This window comes from Penicillium antarcticum (genome assembly GCF_028974205.1).
Source record: "Penicillium antarcticum strain IBT 31339 chromosome Unknown utg000003l_segment0_segment0, whole genome shotgun sequence".
In the NCBI taxonomy this organism is placed as follows: Eukaryota; Fungi; Ascomycota; class Eurotiomycetes; order Eurotiales; family Aspergillaceae; genus Penicillium; species Penicillium antarcticum.
This window is the reverse complement of record NW_026695301.1, coordinates 2986075-3002734: the sequence shown is the minus strand read 5'-3', so window position 1 is coordinate 3002734 and position 16660 is coordinate 2986075. Positions and strand designations below refer to the sequence as shown.

The 16660-nt window shown below is 47.1% G+C and overlaps 8 protein-coding genes across 8 annotated transcripts; 5 read left to right on the top strand and 3 right to left on the bottom strand.

The window, feature by feature from the left end:
• Positions 1-41: 41 nt before the first annotated feature.
• On the bottom strand, positions 42-2553 carry N7508_003839 (uncharacterized protein; the record flags this gene model as incomplete). Its single annotated transcript, XM_058461905.1, has 3 exons — positions 42-1891; positions 1940-2353; positions 2403-2553. The coding sequence occupies 3 exons, from the start codon at positions 2551-2553 to the stop codon at positions 42-44; spliced, it is 2415 nt and encodes an 804-aa protein (XP_058322482.1).
• A 405-nt stretch (positions 2554-2958) lies between these two features.
• N7508_003838 (uncharacterized protein) lies at positions 2959-4691 on the bottom strand (the record flags this gene model as incomplete). Its single annotated transcript, XM_058461904.1, has 5 exons — positions 2959-3154; positions 3205-3599; positions 3642-4183; positions 4242-4407; positions 4548-4691. 5 exons carry the CDS (start codon positions 4689-4691, stop codon positions 2959-2961), a joined length of 1443 nt encoding a protein of 480 aa, XP_058322481.1.
• A 432-nt stretch (positions 4692-5123) lies between these two features.
• encD (Fe(2+)/2-oxoglutarate-dependent oxygenase encD) lies at positions 5124-6262 on the top strand (the record flags this gene model as incomplete). Its single annotated transcript, XM_058461903.1, has 4 exons — positions 5124-5349; positions 5398-5649; positions 5709-5875; positions 5924-6262. 4 exons carry the CDS (start codon positions 5124-5126, stop codon positions 6260-6262), a joined length of 984 nt encoding a protein of 327 aa, XP_058322480.1.
• A 418-nt stretch (positions 6263-6680) lies between these two features.
• Positions 6681-9328, top strand: N7508_003836 (FMN-dependent dehydrogenase; the record flags this gene model as incomplete). The annotated part of the gene is made up of 9 exons (XM_058461902.1): positions 6681-6871; positions 6930-6981; positions 7037-7184; positions 7239-7360; positions 7408-7547; positions 7597-7967; positions 8023-8310; positions 8365-8530; positions 9085-9328. 9 exons carry the CDS (start codon positions 6681-6683, stop codon positions 9326-9328), a joined length of 1722 nt encoding a protein of 573 aa, XP_058322479.1.
• A 203-nt stretch (positions 9329-9531) lies between these two features.
• Positions 9532-10257, top strand: N7508_003835 (uncharacterized protein; the record flags this gene model as incomplete). Its single annotated transcript, XM_058461901.1, has 1 exon — positions 9532-10257. One exon carries the CDS (start codon positions 9532-9534, stop codon positions 10255-10257), a length of 726 nt encoding a protein of 241 aa, XP_058322478.1.
• Positions 10258-11124: 867 nt separating this feature from the next.
• Positions 11125-12224, top strand: N7508_003834 (polysaccharide deacetylase family protein; the record flags this gene model as incomplete). The annotated part of the gene is made up of 4 exons (XM_058461900.1): positions 11125-11230; positions 11289-11866; positions 11924-12027; positions 12080-12224. 4 exons carry the CDS (start codon positions 11125-11127, stop codon positions 12222-12224), a joined length of 933 nt encoding a protein of 310 aa, XP_058322477.1.
• A 1882-nt stretch (positions 12225-14106) lies between these two features.
• N7508_003833 (uncharacterized protein) lies at positions 14107-15759 on the top strand (the record flags this gene model as incomplete). Its single annotated transcript, XM_058461899.1, has 2 exons — positions 14107-14830; positions 14894-15759. 2 exons carry the CDS (start codon positions 14107-14109, stop codon positions 15757-15759), a joined length of 1590 nt encoding a protein of 529 aa, XP_058322476.1.
• A 303-nt stretch (positions 15760-16062) lies between these two features.
• N7508_003832 (uncharacterized protein) lies at positions 16063-16332 on the bottom strand (the record flags this gene model as incomplete). The annotated part of the gene is made up of 2 exons (XM_058461898.1): positions 16063-16137; positions 16159-16332. The coding sequence occupies 2 exons, from the start codon at positions 16330-16332 to the stop codon at positions 16063-16065; spliced, it is 249 nt and encodes an 82-aa protein (XP_058322475.1).
• Positions 16333-16660: the final 328 nt, after the last annotated feature.

Here is a 16660-nt window from a genome sequence, read left to right as displayed (position 1 = left end):
GATAGAACAAATTGCCTATTTCACGAATCAAATCAAGACGATCAAGATAAATTTACTAAAACTTTCATCGCGTCGTGAACGACTGCCCATCGAACTGTTGCTAATTGCTGTGCCATAGCTGCTGCAAGGGGTCGTGGACAATACTTGCCAGACAGCGATCCCAATTCGGACGGAGTGGGACAGTTGGTCATCATCACGATCAACGAAGATAAATCTGTCGTTGTCCTATTCTCATCAGAAGTAAGATCAAGCCCACGGTGGAATACCCAGCAGGCCAACGTGCACAGGTACAAACACCACGGGAAATGGAACGAATCAGCCTGTTCCCATTCGTGAAGACTCAAGACAGAATCCTGCAAGAGCGATGCAGCTTGTTGGGCAGCCGTGCATGGGGGCTCGGAATCCTCCTGCAGCCATCTAGTGATATTCTGAAGCGATCGCGCTCGATCAGCATCGGTGACTAGACGCCCAAGGATATGTGGTGCACCAGCGACGATCTGCAAATCCAAGACCTCAACATGCAACGCAAGGTATGCGGCGTGATACAAGGCATGTCCAGAGACTTTGAGTCCCGTGAACTGGCGAGGACTAGCAGTTTGTGCCAGTTTCATCGCAAGACAGTCCGAATCAAAGTCGACTTTCCATAGATCGTACGAACGACCCATACGCGGTGTCCATGCCCCAACGCGATCGGGTGTTTCCGACCGTAAAGTTGTCTGATCGCGACGTTTGAGGTCCGCAGATACTGACATCAAACCGTGCAGAATAACGATGCGGGCAAAGACATTCAAATCTCGAGGTCGGGACACAGCTGCTGGTGTGATATAGCCCTTCAGCACGGAAAGGAACAAGCGGTTCTCTTCGCGGAAAGCATGTTGCGCCCACTCTCGCGCGGAGGAAGCTTCCCATGCCGCAGTGCTACAAGGCAACGAAGACCTAATTTCAAATGCAGACATGCATAGAGACTGCGAGAATAGGACTGCATGCTGGGTATCCCACATGAAACAATGCATCGCGACTCGCTTGCGCTGTTCCTCGTCTAAAGCCTGTCGCCAAACCTGCTCCAGATCAGCCGATTGGTCCAAAGAGGACAATCCACGAATGGTACAATAGTTACTGCGTCGGATTAGTTTGATGAGGACGCAGTGGAAGAGTTGTGCCCGTTCGCGTTGTTTTGGACCAGCTCGCATTTTTCCAAAGCAGTCAATCAGAAGCATTGTTTGTAAGACCCAGAGATCTGGTTGTGGTGAGAATCCGGGATGGCATAGGAGTTGGCATCTGAGAGTATCGTGTACTTCAACTGCTAGTTGGTGGGCTTCGCGGGTGCTGTACGTTGCACCCATAAAGAGAATAGACGCGAGGAAGACTGGTGCTGCAGTGTTTGGGTTGAATGTGTGTTGGTGGATTAATGGGTATGTAGTGTTAAAACGGCCGAAGAAGAGGTCACTGTAGCTCTGGAGTGCAGCTAGTGACAGAAGAGGCGATTCGAGAAGCATGGGTTGTCCATCGATATTTGTTGGGCGCGCATGTGCTACGACAGACATGATTCCCTTTCGGGCTTCTCCTGATATCTGTGGTAGGCGAGGCGGAGTGTTTGGATCTAGCATGACAGGCCCTGACATCCAGTCCAAATCGGGGAGACTGGGGAGGACGGGTGAGGTAGATTGCTGAAATGGCTCTCTGTCTATAATGGATGCCATCAAAAGCGCCGAAGGGCCGTCATATTTCTCATCTGGCTGCTCCGTTGGAATGTTATTTGTCATTTCTTGAAATGCGACTACATCGAATCCAATGGAAGAGTCAAATTGGTGGAAAGCGTCGTCGAGGGAGGAAACGTCAAAGAGCCAGTTGTAGTTGCAAGTCGCAGCAAATGGTAGATTGAAGTCGGTTGCTATTAATATCAGGATTGAGCATTTCCTACAGGTAATTCCAGGCATACCTGTGTCCATGCCAAAATAATCGCCTATTCCATCAAGCTCAACATTGGATGACCCATCTGCAGCATCAAACTGTCCCGGAATCGGCTCAACATATGGTTCAAAAGAACCGATGGGGATGAGAGGTGCTAGGAATGGGTCTGTCTCATCTAGTTCAGTTGATGTTGGATCCGTACCCGAGCCAGGTGGTGATATAGGGAGACCAGTCCCCTCAGGTTGTTGATACTCTTCTAAATCCTGACCAGAGCTGTTCGCGGTGCCCGTGGAATTCGATGCGTTTCTAATTTGTCGCTGTGAAGGCCGTACAACGATAGAACCATCTTCCGCCCGTCTGGTCCTCTTTCGCGTCTTGAGTAAGCCTTGTCCTGGTCCTCCAGCTTCCTGGTCGCGTTTCGTATGCCGTTCCATATGTCGCGCTATAACAATTAGCACGACTTCAACTAGGTTATCACAAACAATTCACACCTAGTAAATCAGGACGCTGGAAATGAACAGAGCACCGCTCACAAGTATATCCATTGCGCGGCTGCTCGTGGTTGAACGCATGTCGGCGCAAGTGTTCTGCACGGGTGAAGCTTTTGCTACACCCGGGATGCTGGCATGCATGATTTTTCATATTGAGTTGAATGCATTATACAAGAGAAAAGGCTCCCCATTCTTGAAGATAAATTCGACAGTTCGGAGTCAAGACCGAGAGCAGCTGATAAGGATGCGGGGGCAGGCGTGGCGCTGACGGGTGATTGGTATACTTCGCCCTGGTATGTGTTCGCTTATCACAACCTGCAGTGCATTTGTCATGGCTGCATCGGGTAGTATATGTAGGAATTTAGAACCTACAGTATTTAAATGTTTCTGTGGGTAGTGAAGAGGCAAAACTAGCCAGGTCGCGGGATTTTCTATCAGTGGCCGGTAAGACATTATCAATTGTGTGAACTATCGCATTAAGTCGTAATATGTATCAAATCTGTTAGTTATGTTGCAATCTTTTCGCGACTCAATGAAATCATAGACATCTCCTAGATCAGGGGAAATATCTCCATTCCGGACTGTTCTCTCCCTCTTGAAATCGGCTAGTGTCAATCTGAGCTTCTCTAATAGTTTGACCCTGCTTTTTGTCTCGCTGGCGGTTTTCCATGCGCATCCAGCTGCCGAGTCCAAGCACTAGAACAATGCAAACTGCGTTACAGCAGCATGTTGCGATGAGAGTCGGCAAGTACCTATTAGAACATGTTAGTAAGTTTGCTTTTGAATGGGCCAGGTCTTTTACTTGGGCGCATATTGTGTTCGGAACGTTCCTGCACTCAATATACCTGCTAGATTTCCCAAACCAACAAAGAATCCCGTATTGGCAGCACGGGAATTTTCATGGACATTGTTATTGTTATGCCATGCATGAACAAGACAAGATGGTATGTATGAGCCAGCTGCCATGAGGAAGCAGGCGAAGTATGCCACGCCTTTATTCCCTTCCACATCGATAGCAGTCAATATGATCATGCCAACCAGTGATACTGTCAATGAAAAGATGATATGGAACGTTCTCTCTCGGAAATAATCAGAGCATTTGGCGACACATAGCAGGAAGACTGCCCCCACGAGGTTGGGTGCAACAGTCCAAAGGTCAGTCTTCACTACCGAGTATCCCAGTCGTTGAACAATCTTCTTTCGTTAGTTGATGTATGAAATGGTTTTCTGCAGACTTACCAAGGGGAAGAAATTCATCGCAGTGGCATAGGCAACAGGGTAAGTGAAAGTGATAAAGCACCAAACCGGGAACTTCCAGTCATTCCATGACTCAAAGCAAGCTTTCAGATCAAACCTAGTGTTGACTTCGGATGAAGTGTCGCGAAGAAGACGTACTGTCGCCGCTGCCTTCTCCCTGTCGCTCAAGAACCAGGCTGTTGGTGCACTGCCCGGTAGTAAGAAGAAACCACCAACTCCTGTAATAAGGGTCATTGATCCCTCGATGATGAAGAGCCATTGCCATCCCTTCACAGCTGGGTCATTAATTTGGAATAATCCAAAAGAGATGAGCCCACTGAAAGCAGAAGCTAGAACAGCAAAGGATTGTATGATAGCCAAGCGAAATCCCATTTCTCCGCGAGTATAAAATAGTGTCAAATAAAATGTCGCGCCTGCAAAGAAGCCAGCCTCAAAGACGCCGAGTATAAGTCTAATTGCAAGCAGAGAGCCGAAGCCTCTAGCAGCACATTGGCAGAGAGCTAATATTCCCCACGCAACAGACACTGTGATTTCAATCAGCCTTCAAGCATATCAAATCTGGAGAAGTATCGATAAACTCACTGGATGAGAGCGTGAGTCGACCAGAATATCGCTTAATTAGAAGATTCCATGGCAAGTTGAATATACCAAATGGAATATAAAAAAGAAGAATCAAGAGGGAATAGTCATTTCCCACCAGGTGCAAATCTTCGTCAAGCCCATCTGTCTTTGCATTTGCCAAATTGCTCTGGCCCCGTTAGCAGGCTTCGGAAACGACAGATCTCAATACATACTCGGTCCATGCAGTCAAAAAAGTATATCTATATCGCATAAAGTATTATTAATCAGCGATTTTTTTTCGTGTGGAGCTGAAGATAGAACACTCACCAAACATAGCACAGGTAGTACGATATAGTCAATCTTCTTCACATAGGATCTTTCGGCTTCATGGTCTGTATATGGCGCATTTTCTCCATTATTTATTTCGGGGTCTATGACTTTGACATCATCATATGATTTGGGTTCAGACATATTGGATTGAATAGCTATGCAAAGTCTGACGCGAAGTCGACGCGATCGGACTCTTATAAATAGTTTACACAATGTACAACATTCCAATCCCTTGACACCTGACAGCCATGTACAACTTTCAACATTCAATAAAAAGAACTATTAGATACGACCAATTGAAGTACAGATAGATTGGATCACCTCAAGTCCCCCTACTACCCCCGCCCTCTTATCGGGACGGGAAGACGCGTTCGCCCCCATCTTTGACATCCCAACACCACCCCCATCCTTAACAAATCCAAGAACATCAAGTGGCGTGGGGATGTCGGAGTTCTTTGCGAAAACGAAGATGGTCGGGGTAGTCTAGGATGGCTTTTGGGGAAATATATTCGAGCGGGATCATTTCTCGAAGGCAAACGCAAACTGTATTCCTCTACCGACTGTGTAGCTGCAATGTCTACGCCCGCCGCCGCACCAATTCTAGATTTCTCTCCTTTCTATGGAGAAGACAGTGAAGCAAAGTCGAAATTGATCGACGAAGTGCGCAAGTGTTGCCACTACAATGGATTCTTCCAAATTACTGGTCACCACGTTCCGCTTGACTTACAGCGCCGCGTGATGAATTGTTCAAGGCGCTTTTTCGACCTTCCTCTGGAGGAGAAACTCAAGATTGACAAGAGTAGGCATTGACTCAAATTTATTTCATGCAAAATACTGACGGAAATAGACCACAATTCTTTTAACAGAGGCTACGAACTCCTGCGATCGCAAATGCTCGAGGTAGGCACCGGCCCCGAGCTCAAAGAAGGCCTATACATTGGCGAAGAAATTCCCACAGACCACCCATATTACCTCGAAAATAAATTGAACAGTGGCCCCAACCAGTGGCCCCTGACTGTACCGGAGAAGGAGGAATTCCAAAAGACAACTATGGAATACTATCACGAAGTATTCGAACTGGCGAAAATGTTCTGGGAGTGCTCGCGCAAACACTTGGAGTGGAATCGACATTTTTTAAACCCCTCACTGATGGCGCAGTCGCTACGATGCGATACCTGCACTATCCGGCTCAGCCGAAGGATACTGATGAGAAATTGAACCGTGGAATTGGAGCGCATACCGATTTCGGATGCATTACTTTGCTGTTACAGGATGAGGTGGATGGGTTGCAAGTATTGGATGCTCCAACTGGACAATGGCTAGATGTGAGTCCCGAACTACAATATATTCTAGATCTAGCTAACAAGTAATAGGTCAAACCGGTTCCAGGCGCCTATGTGGTGAATTTGGGCAATCTATTCATGCGCATGGCAAATGACAAGTACAAATCTAACACTCATCGGGTCATCAACAAATCTGCCCGGGAGCGGTACTCCATTCCCTTCTTTTTCAGTGGAAACCCAGACTACATTTGCGAGTGCTTGCCTAACTGTCGTGAAGAGGGAGAGCACGCCAAGTACGGACCAATTACAGTGCAGGATATGGTTACTGCCTCTTACAAGGAGAGCTATGGCCGGGCAGAAAAGTACAAGAAGGATTTGGAAGGCAAGAAGCCGGAGCCATTGCCCGCCGTTGCAGCAGTTGGTGCTTAAAATTTATTGTCAGCTTTGTAACTAAATTGAAATTGGACTTTTGCACTCCTTCTACGTTCGTTCACCACGTGCAAATCTATATAAATATATATATAGATGAAGCTTTGGGAATAATAAATGAATTTCCGTAACCCAGTCGTATTCCATTGCTGCAGTGATGTAATGCACTTACTCGAAGATATCCCTGCACATCCCCAGATCTATTAAAAGTGGGAGGGGGATAGCATATCGTCCATCCCACCCTTGGCACTAGTAATCTTCCCCAAAGTCTGGCCTCTATCAGATCAACTGTCAGATAGCTATAGCCAATCACAAGTTAGGCAAGTATAACACAGAGCCCTAAAAGGGACCAGTATTCGAGGCATCATGCTTGCGATGAGCAGGAATTCCTCAATTTCAGCAAGAATTCACATTCACTATGGATGACATTCAGGCCAATGAGAAATGTGCTCAGCCAGATCAGGATCAAAGTCTGGACCATGATGTTGGCAAAATTACTACGATAGATGACTTGGAGGTTGAGAATTTCTATGGCTCTTCTACTACACAGTCATATCGTCTAAAGTCTGAGTTGGTCGGTAAATTTATGGAGGAGATTGGGATGGGCTGGTATGTATATCGTTTCTCGTCCACTCGGTTTATGACAGGTAAATGTTGACAGTACTAGGTTTCAATGGAAACTGTTTGTGGTGACTGGCTTTGGATGGATTGTTGACAATGTAAGATCTACCTCTTTACCCCCTTTCCACTACTTGCGCTAAATTATTTGGGAAGTTTGCGTCTCAAGGTATCGGAAGTGTTCAACCGCCCATCAAACAGGAGTTCTTCGACATTGTGCAAGTCAGTTACAGCTCAGTGGCCTACTATGTTGGGCTTATTCTTGGTGCCTCGTTTTGGGGTCTTTCCAGTGATTTGATGGGCCGTAAGCCCGCATTCAATTGTACCCTGCTCATTGCTGGAGTTTTTCTTTGTGCAGCTGCTGGGTCGATGAACTTCATCGCCTTTAGTGCTCTTTGGGCCGTTATCGGAACAGCCGCCGGTGGAAACGTCCCGGTTGATTCAATGATCTTCCTAGAATTTGTGCCTGGAAGGCAAGTGGTTTTCAAAGAATTCTTTTCGTCCTGCTAACCCTTATAAGCCATCAGTACCTTCTCACGGCTCTCTCAGCCTGGTGGAACCTAAGTCAATTGATTGTTTCGCTAATCGCTTGGGTCTTCCTGGCAAACTTCAGCTGTCCGACCGACACTACACCAGAGACTTGTTCTCGCAGCCAAAATATGGGATGGTAGGAGTGCCGCCCATCTCAGGCCTCTTCGTTGCTAACACATCAATAGGAGATATACCCTGATTACCCTCGGTGGTCTAGCCCTCACATTCACCTTCGTTCGCATCTTCATTTTCAAATTACCCGAAACTCCAAGATATCTTCTCTCTCAAGGCAGGGATCAGGAGGCAGTGGATGCTGTCAACCACGTCGCAAGACAAAATGGCAAACCAGAGCCCTTGACAATAGCAATGCTCCAGGAGATCGATATTCGAATGGGAAGCCCATTTCACGAAGAAGGCGAAACAACCCGCATGACGACGAAGGAAATTGTCAAAGAGAACATGCAGGCTTTCAGGGGCGAGCATTACAAAGCTTTGTTTGCTACTCCAACACTCGGCAGACAAACAATTATCATCTGGGCCATCTGGTTGACTGTTGGTAAGTCAATCTCTGAATATCTGCCCCATGAGGTTGATACTGACATTGATTTAAGGAATCGCATACCCGCTCTTCTTTGCTTTCTTGCCATCCTACCTAGCAACCAAGTTCACCGAGAACTCATCTCTCTACCTCACGTACCGCAACTACTGCATCACATCAGCAGTTGGTATTGTTGGTCCACTTTCCGCTGCAGTATCTGTCAATACCCGCTTGGGAAGACGCTGGATGATGGGAATTTCCGCTGTTGTCACCGCCGTCTTCCTCTTCGCCTATGTGGGCGTCAAAAGCCCAGCTGCCGATCTGGCCTTTTCCTGCATTACCAGTCTTCTAGCTAACTTTGGTAAGTAAATCTATTTACTATCCATAAGAAGGCATTTTCTAATTCTACACTCAGAGTATGCGATCATGTACGCATTTACGCCCGAGTCATTCCCAGCCCCTCATCGCGGCACTGGCGTCGGAACCGCTGCAGCCCTTCTTCGGTTGGGTGGACTTGTTGCCAGTGTCATATCCTCGCAGACTGGATTTACCAGTGCTCCAATCTATGCCAGTGCTGCACTGTGGGTTACTGTGGGGGTCTTCTGTCTTGGCCTGCCATTTGAGACCCACGGTCATGACGCTTTGTAATTGATAAGAACTTGAGAGCACGGAAGTTTGGGCGAACTTAACAGAGCAAATTGGATGATATGATTTCAATCAACGTTGATTCTGTTCGTTATTGCTATGTAGTGTGGATCCCGATGCTCGGATAAAGATGGGGGTTGATAGCTTTCGGAGACGCTACACCTCGACCTGCAATAAGTACTATAATATGAAAGTGGGGGTGCTCAAGCTTCTTCCAATCGAGTGGGATTATCATATTGTGTTGTTCACACAAAGAGTTCAGGATATTAGTACAAATCTTGTGGTCGTACTCGACTGAATCTGACAATTCAATCACCATGATTACCCAGTCTGAAGGTAAGCGCTAACGCTTTCAAAAAACATGCTCTCTAACTCATGGAATCAGTGTCAAAGCATAACAGTGATAAAAGCTGCTGGGTAATTCTGTATGGAAATGTCTACAATGTACGAACCTCTTCCCGGCGATCATTAATCTGCTGAATTCTAAAAGCAACGAGGCTACAGGTTTACTTCAGAGTCATCCTGGCGGAGCGCAAGCAATATTACGATTTGCCGGACGAGATGCGACTGAAGACTTTGACCTAATTCATCCTCCTGAAACCTTGAAAGACATTGAAGCAACACATCTGGGTCCTGTAGAGCCACAGGATGACTCTTATTCCGCCATTGATCCTGAGCCTTCTTACGAAGCCTCAGTCATCTATGTTAACTTTGCTGAACTTGAACGAGATTGAAAAGGAGGCGACACGAGTCATCAATAAAAAGGCATGGGCATACTACAGCAGCAGACGACAAGATCTCGAAATTTCTCAACACCGAAGCTTACCGCTCAATCCTATTCCGACCGAGGATTTTCGTCGACTGCCGAATATGCGAATTGGAAACAACACTTTTGGGAAACAAAGTCGGCCTCCCGATATTTATAAGCCCAACTGCGATGGCACGACTGGGACATCCAGCTGGCGAGAAGGGAATCGCCGAGGGATGTCGATCTTTTGGGAGTCTACAAATCATCGCGACTAATTCCTCTTTGTCTCCGGAACAAGTTGTTGCCGATGCACCAGAAACACAGGTATTCGGGTGGCAGCTCTATGTCCAGCTAAACCGGAAATCAAGTGAAGAGATGCTAGCACGCATCAATCGTTTGGGTCGAATCAAGTTTATTGTCTTGACACTCGACGCACCAGTCTCCGGCAAAAGGGAAGACGACGAACGACTCAATATTCAGTTTCATTCCACTGGAAGCGTAAGCACTCAGCTGTTTGCCGGGACCGATCCATTCCTCACATGGACGGAGACGCTGGAATGGCTATCGGAACATACTACAATGCCAATTGTTCTAAAGGGAGTTCAAACGCATGAGGATGCTCTCATGGCGGCGCAACATGCACCGTTCGTCAAGGCTATCGTTTTATCGAATCATGGAGGACGATCGCTCGATACAGCACCCCCTGCTGTTCACACTCTTCTCGAAATCAGAAAGTACTGCCCACGTGTATTCGACAAACTGGAGGTCTGGGTAGATGGTGGAATACGCCGAGGTACAGACGCCGTGAAGGCAATGTGTCTAGGTGCTAAAGGTGTTGGTATTGGTCGACCGGCGCTTTGGGGACTCGCGGCTGGTGGCGTTGAGGGAGTTGAACGGACTTTACAGAGTCTGTAATGTCTTAATTTCTTTCTTGCAGTGCCTTTTACTAACGTAAAATATTGATTCTTAGTTCTATCTGACGAGATGAAGACATGCATGCGTCTACTTGGTGCGAAGACTGTGGAGGACCTTGGTCCCCATCTTGTGAGATGAATATTTTTCGCCACAGATCTCGTGGGAAAATGCTAATAATCTTCTGATAGGTTAATACAAGCAGGCTACAACGTGATATCTATGGTGGGATGGAATATCTTGACGCTGGAAGCTCGGTCATCGTGAAGGGAAAGCTTTGAGTTTTTTTAAACGGGTCATTTCTCATATAGCAAATTACCTGAGATAATCAAATATGAATAAGGAACTACAAGAGCTTTCTTCGATGGGTTGACATTATAGGTGTTTGGATACTAATGTAAATCTCAGATTTGAATTCACATTCACGTTAGTTTGGAAGTTTTCACAGCGGTCTGGTCTCTACGAATAACGTAGTCCTGAACTCCAAATGAAACAGAAAAAAGTAAAGGTCAACCTCAAAAGCTGTTTCTCAATATTAGAAGACAAAGTCGAACATGGGGTTAAACTGGAGTATGTTTATCAATTGCACCTTATAGCAACACGCCGTGTTTCTGGGCATGTCAATTTCATTCCTGTAATCCAAGCTCTGCGATTCATATCTACCGTATCACCACTATCTGAAAGTTGCAGAGTAGGGGGAGAGCCGACCCCCACCCTTGTGAGCCAAGGTGCCTTTGAGGGGGGTTGGGGGAGCTCTCATAAATATTCCGAAGGTCTCTTTCATTCTGACATCTTTTCGCCTGCAATTCTAGTGAGTGAAACTTACAATCGTTTCTTCGATCTCCAATTCAATCCGATCAATTAGGCAATATGGGCAAGAAGCGCGTTCTCGTTGGGTACGGCATCGACATTGACGCAGTCTCTGGATGGCTGGGTTCATACGGAGGCGAGGACAGTGTCAGTGACATTAGCCGAGGTATCAAATTCTCCAGTTCTCAATAGAATCAATGGCTAACCATGATGAATAAATGCAGGTCTTTGGGCAGGACACGTCGGCACACCACGAGTGCTGAAGCTATTGGAAAAGTACGGGATCAAGGCAACATGGTTCATCCCTGGTCACTCCCTCGAGACCTTCCCAGAAGAGTGCGCAATGGTTCGCGATGCAGGACACGAGATCGGATTACACGGCTATACCCACGAAAATCCATCCAGTCTCTCAACCGAGCAGCAGCGCGACATCCTCGATAAAACATACAATTTGTTAACCACTTTCTGTGGAAAGCCTCCACGTGGCATCGTCGCGCCATGGTGGGAGTCTAGTGCTGAGATGGTTGATCTTCTGCTGGCATATGGAATCGAGTATGATCATTCCATGTCGCATGAAGATTGTCAGATGTACTGGCTGCGCACTGGAGATACGTGGACGAGGATTGATTACAGCCAGAAGGCGGAGACATGGATGAAGCCTTTGGTAAGAGGCAAGATTACTGGCCTTGTTGAAATTCCTGGTAGTTGGTACATCGATGATCTACCTCCGATGATGTTTATCAAGAACTCGGCCAATAGTCATGGCTGGGTAAATCCCCGCGATGTTGAGGATATCTGGAAGGTCGGTCCATGATTTCTTTTCTTTTCAATATCAAGGCTGACTTAACCCGCTATAAAGGATCACTTCGACTACTTTTACCGAGAGTATGACGAGTTTGTCTTCCCAATGACAATCCATCCCGATGTCTCCGGTCGGGCCCATGTGTTGCTCATGCATGAAAGGTGAGTTGTGGCGGCAGATCTCTTTCAGACCATACCATTTATCCTTTGACAGACTCATTGAATATATCAACAAACACGAAGGAGTGGAATGGGTGACATTCGAGCAAATGAGCGACGATTTCAAGAGCAAAAACAAGCCTTCTGAAGGTGCTTTGATGCCGTCTGCTCCCAGGGCTATAGCCAAAGATAAACCATAGTTAGGCCTCTTTTACGAGAAAATGAATTCAATTGTTTTACTGTTAATGTTCTAGGGTTTGCCGTACTCTCGTTGTAAATCGGCACCATGTCGGATTATATTTGCTCCTGCATAAACCCCGCCATGGCCATTCCAACTTCATCACTTGAACAATATATACACGGTTTCTAGTCATGATGAGCAGACCAGATATCAAATGACCGGCTATTTTTGTTGCCAAGTACCTCTCTGATGGGCGTCCATCTAAGGTATATGCAAATGGGCGTCCAGTCATGGTTACCAAGGCATTCAACTACCCATAGACCCACGACTCATCGACATCGAACAAGCCGCCACAAACCTAGATTATTGCAAGTCACTCTAGGATATATTAAGCACATACGAAACTGCGTTGACAGAGCTGTCCTCTCATCTTCATTATGCCGCCCTTTTTCGATGGATTTGCACCCGAACACTTGCACAATGATCCCAGAGCTAGACAACAATGGGTAACTGAGACTCTCTGTCTGGCTGCTAAAGCGTCCAAAAACCTTAACTGCAAAGTACATGCTACTTTCTCTGGTGCACTTGCCTGGCCTTATTTCTATTTTCTATCCCTGGCCCCAACGTCCCGCTGGTCTTGTGGAGACAGCATTCAAAGAGCTAGCTGCTCGCTGGAAACCAATTCTCGAATTTTTGATGAATGCGGTGTGGATCTCTGCTATGAAACTCATCCCGGCGAGGACCTGCATGATCGTGTCTCCTTTGAACGATTCTTGGAAGCTGTGGATCACCATCCACGAGCATGCATTCTCTTTGATCCCAGTCACTTTGTAGTCCAATGCCTGGACTATCTTTCAATTTTTCGATGTATATCACGACCGGATCAAAGCATTCCACGTGAAGGATGCCGAGTTCCGACCAGACGGCCGCCAAGGTGTTTATGGTGGATTTGCGGACTGAACTCAGCGAGCCGGAAGATTTAAAGCCTTGGGTGATGGCCAGGTTGATTTCAAGGGTATTTTCGGGAAGTTCATGCAGTACGGATATAACGGATGGGCCGTTATGGAATCGAAGTGTGCATTCAAAGATAAATAGTGTGCGCGGCAGAGGGGGCAGCTATTATCAAGTCTTTTATCCCGGTTACCGCTGCGGACTCGTTTGATGATTTCGCAAAAGCCCCTTTGACCAAGACGGTATTGACGAATTGGATTGCAGACTGCGCTCGAAGCAGGGTATTCTTCGGTGTGCTGCATGATTCCGGGATATATATTTCTACATCAATTGAAAGGTTGCGATACATCAACGTTATGCTCTATAGTTACGAAGTATATATCCCTTAGTAACAACATAATAAAGAATTAACATTTCCAGGCATCTTGCAAGTATAAGCTGTTCGGATCTCCAGGAGTTCATCTACAGATCGCCCCACATCAATCTCCGGCCGATCATGCCCCAATTTGCAAAAAGGAGGTCGGCAAAGCTTCGGCAAATCTTTCAAGGTTTGCAAATGCCCAGACCGAATTGGGTTGTGGCTGATGTCATCTCCAGTCAGCAGAATTCCCCTGTCGTCAATCTGCATAGCTACATGCCGATACTCTAACCCGTTACCCCGTCTTCTATATGTACCCCAGACACGCTATCCGATTTCGGAAGTAAGACACCAAACTCCATCGTATATAAAATGATGCTTACTTCCCTCCGCTTACGGAGAATGCCATTCTATCCTTTGAAAATAGCAAAGAGCGAAATCCACAGTTATTTAAGCTAGCTACTTTTTTGGGCATATCTTGTGTCGATCCTCGACACCACGGATATAGGCCCTAAGCACTGAATTCTATCTTGAAGAGTTTCTCCCTGTGGGTCTCTTCCCCGATCGATCTTTTCATCTTCACCTCTTCAAAATGCTCTCAAAGTTCGCGTACCTGGTTGTGGCCCAGCTTGGTGTAGCTGCGGCAAGCGTCAGTGGCTCTAAACCTTGTACTTCGGAAACCTTTTTCTCCCTGGATCTTTCCAACATCAAGATTTCCTCTGTTGATGTCACCTCCAAACACGTCGCTTGGCCATCCACCTCCGATCTGACCAATTCCTACGGAATCACCAAGAACGGCACTGTGTCAGTTTGCCAGTTGACCGTGAACTATACCCACCCAGGTTGGAAGGACAAAGTTACCACGTGGATCACCTTGCCCATGGATTCCTGGAATGAAAGATTCACAGGTATGGGTGGTGGTGGCTATACTACCGGTAAATTGGTCCATAACAGCCAGGCTGCATTTGAAGGATTTGCTTCTGTATCCACCGACGGTGGACACGGCGCGTCTGCTACTACCGAGTCTTGGGCTCTGGCCAGCGAGGGCAATGTAAACTGGCCTAACCTGAATGATTTTGCTTCTGTTGCACTTGATGATGCTGCTTCGCTGGGCAAGGCTGCTACAAAGATATTCTATGGTCGTCCAGCCAAGTACTCCTACTGGAACGGATGTTCGACTGGAGGTCGACAGGGACATATGATGGCCCAAAGATACCCTACTCAGTATGACGGTATCCTGGCTGGAGCTCCTGCTATCAATTGGGACAAGTTCATCCCTGCTGAGTACTGGCCTCAGGTCATGATGAAGGAACTTGGTAAATTCTCGACTTTTTCCCATAGGAATCACTCAAGATATCTTTGCTGATTAGTGAAAACAGAGCATTATCCCTCGTCTTGTGAAATGAACGCTCTCACTCAGAGTGCAGTCGACGCTTGTGACGAGCTAGACGGCGTTAAAGACGGCATCATCTCCATGGAGGGGCTGTGCCGTTTCGACCCCCTGACCGTTGTCGGCAAGACTGTAAAGTGCACATCTCCTGACGGGATAATCAAGATCTCAAAGAAGGCCGCTCAAATTGCGGCTGCCATTTGGTCTGGTGCAAAGGCCTCGGATGGATCTGCCCTCTGGTACGGCCTTCCTTATGGATCTCCTCTCATCTACCTTGGCGGAACAAACTGCACATCTCTCACAGACTGCAAATCTCTCCCCTTCTCTATCTCCTCGCAGTGGGTTCAATTGTTCCTTGAAAAAAATAGCACCTTCGACATCTCAACTGTTGGCTACGAACAATTCGACAACTTGTTCCGCCAATCAGTCAACGAGTATGCTTCGGCCATTGGAACCCGCGATACCGATCTCACACGGTTCAAGGAAGCTGGCGGAAAGATGATTAGCTGGCACGGCATGAAGGACCAGCTTATCTTCTTCAACGGTACCGAGCATTACTACCGCCAGGTCTTGGAGCGTGACCCAAAGGCCTATGACTTCTACCGGTTCTTCCCTGCCCCGGGTGTGGAGCACTGCAGTGGTGGACCTGGCTGGTATCCGGGTGAAAGCATGAAGGCTCTGATGGACTGGGTTGAGAATGGTGTTGCACCTGAGACTCTCAACGCTGTTGCTACGCCTTCCGCTACTGGAGGTGCGCAGCCGCCATTGCGCACCGCTGGCTTGTGCCCTTGGCCTAAGGTCATGACCTTTGTCGGTGGTAACTCTAATAAGGCTTCTTCCTTTGTCTGTAAATAGATTATGGGGGTGATATCAGAAAGATATGTCTGTTGACTTTCTGTTCCATAAATATTTGACATGTACTTATAGATGCCTGGCCTCATCTGAAGCCAATACCGATGGACTTATCATCCGTCTTCTACAGTAATCAAGTACACCTATTTTTTTCACATCTTCTTCTGCGGTCTTGGTCATGACTGCAAAAATACCCATTAACGATTTCCAAGATTTTTAGGATTGTCTTGTACTTCAAACCCACTTGAGAACAGGCTTCAAGGCTTTGCCATCCTTCATATCTTGAACTGCTTGCAAAAAGCCTTTTCATTCATAGACCTTGATCAATTTTTCCAGCGGGAAATTACCTTGGGCATGTTGTTCCATCAGGTACGGAATAGTCTGTAATCCGTTAATACACACCGTGCCGCAATATGGCAGGAGACAAACCTTTGTCGAGATACTGTCGCCTTGATGACACCGAACATACTGACGACCCATGGTCAGAAGCGAGAAAACGTCTATCTCAACCTTCTTCCCCGGAGCCGGAGCCCCAACACTAGCAGCCTTTCCACGAATCTCCAGAGTGGCGATCATATTTGCAATGACAGGAATAGCACCAGAACAATCCACCGCAAAGTGGACACCAAGCGACGACCCACAAAGGTCCGTGATCAAAGCTTGAGGGATCATTACCCTGGAATGCGTGAGTAGCACCCAGCTCCCGAGCCAAATCCAACCGTTCAGGTCGACGACCCACAGCGATGATGATCCTGCTTTTCCGGATTTAAGCAGCCATAACCGCACCGAGCCCAACACATAGTTCCAAAGACCGCCACTGTGGTCCCAGGCCTCACGTTGAGAGTGTTGAGAATTGCCCCAGCTCCAGTTTGCATCCCACAGCCGAGTGGGGCGAATAGTCGGA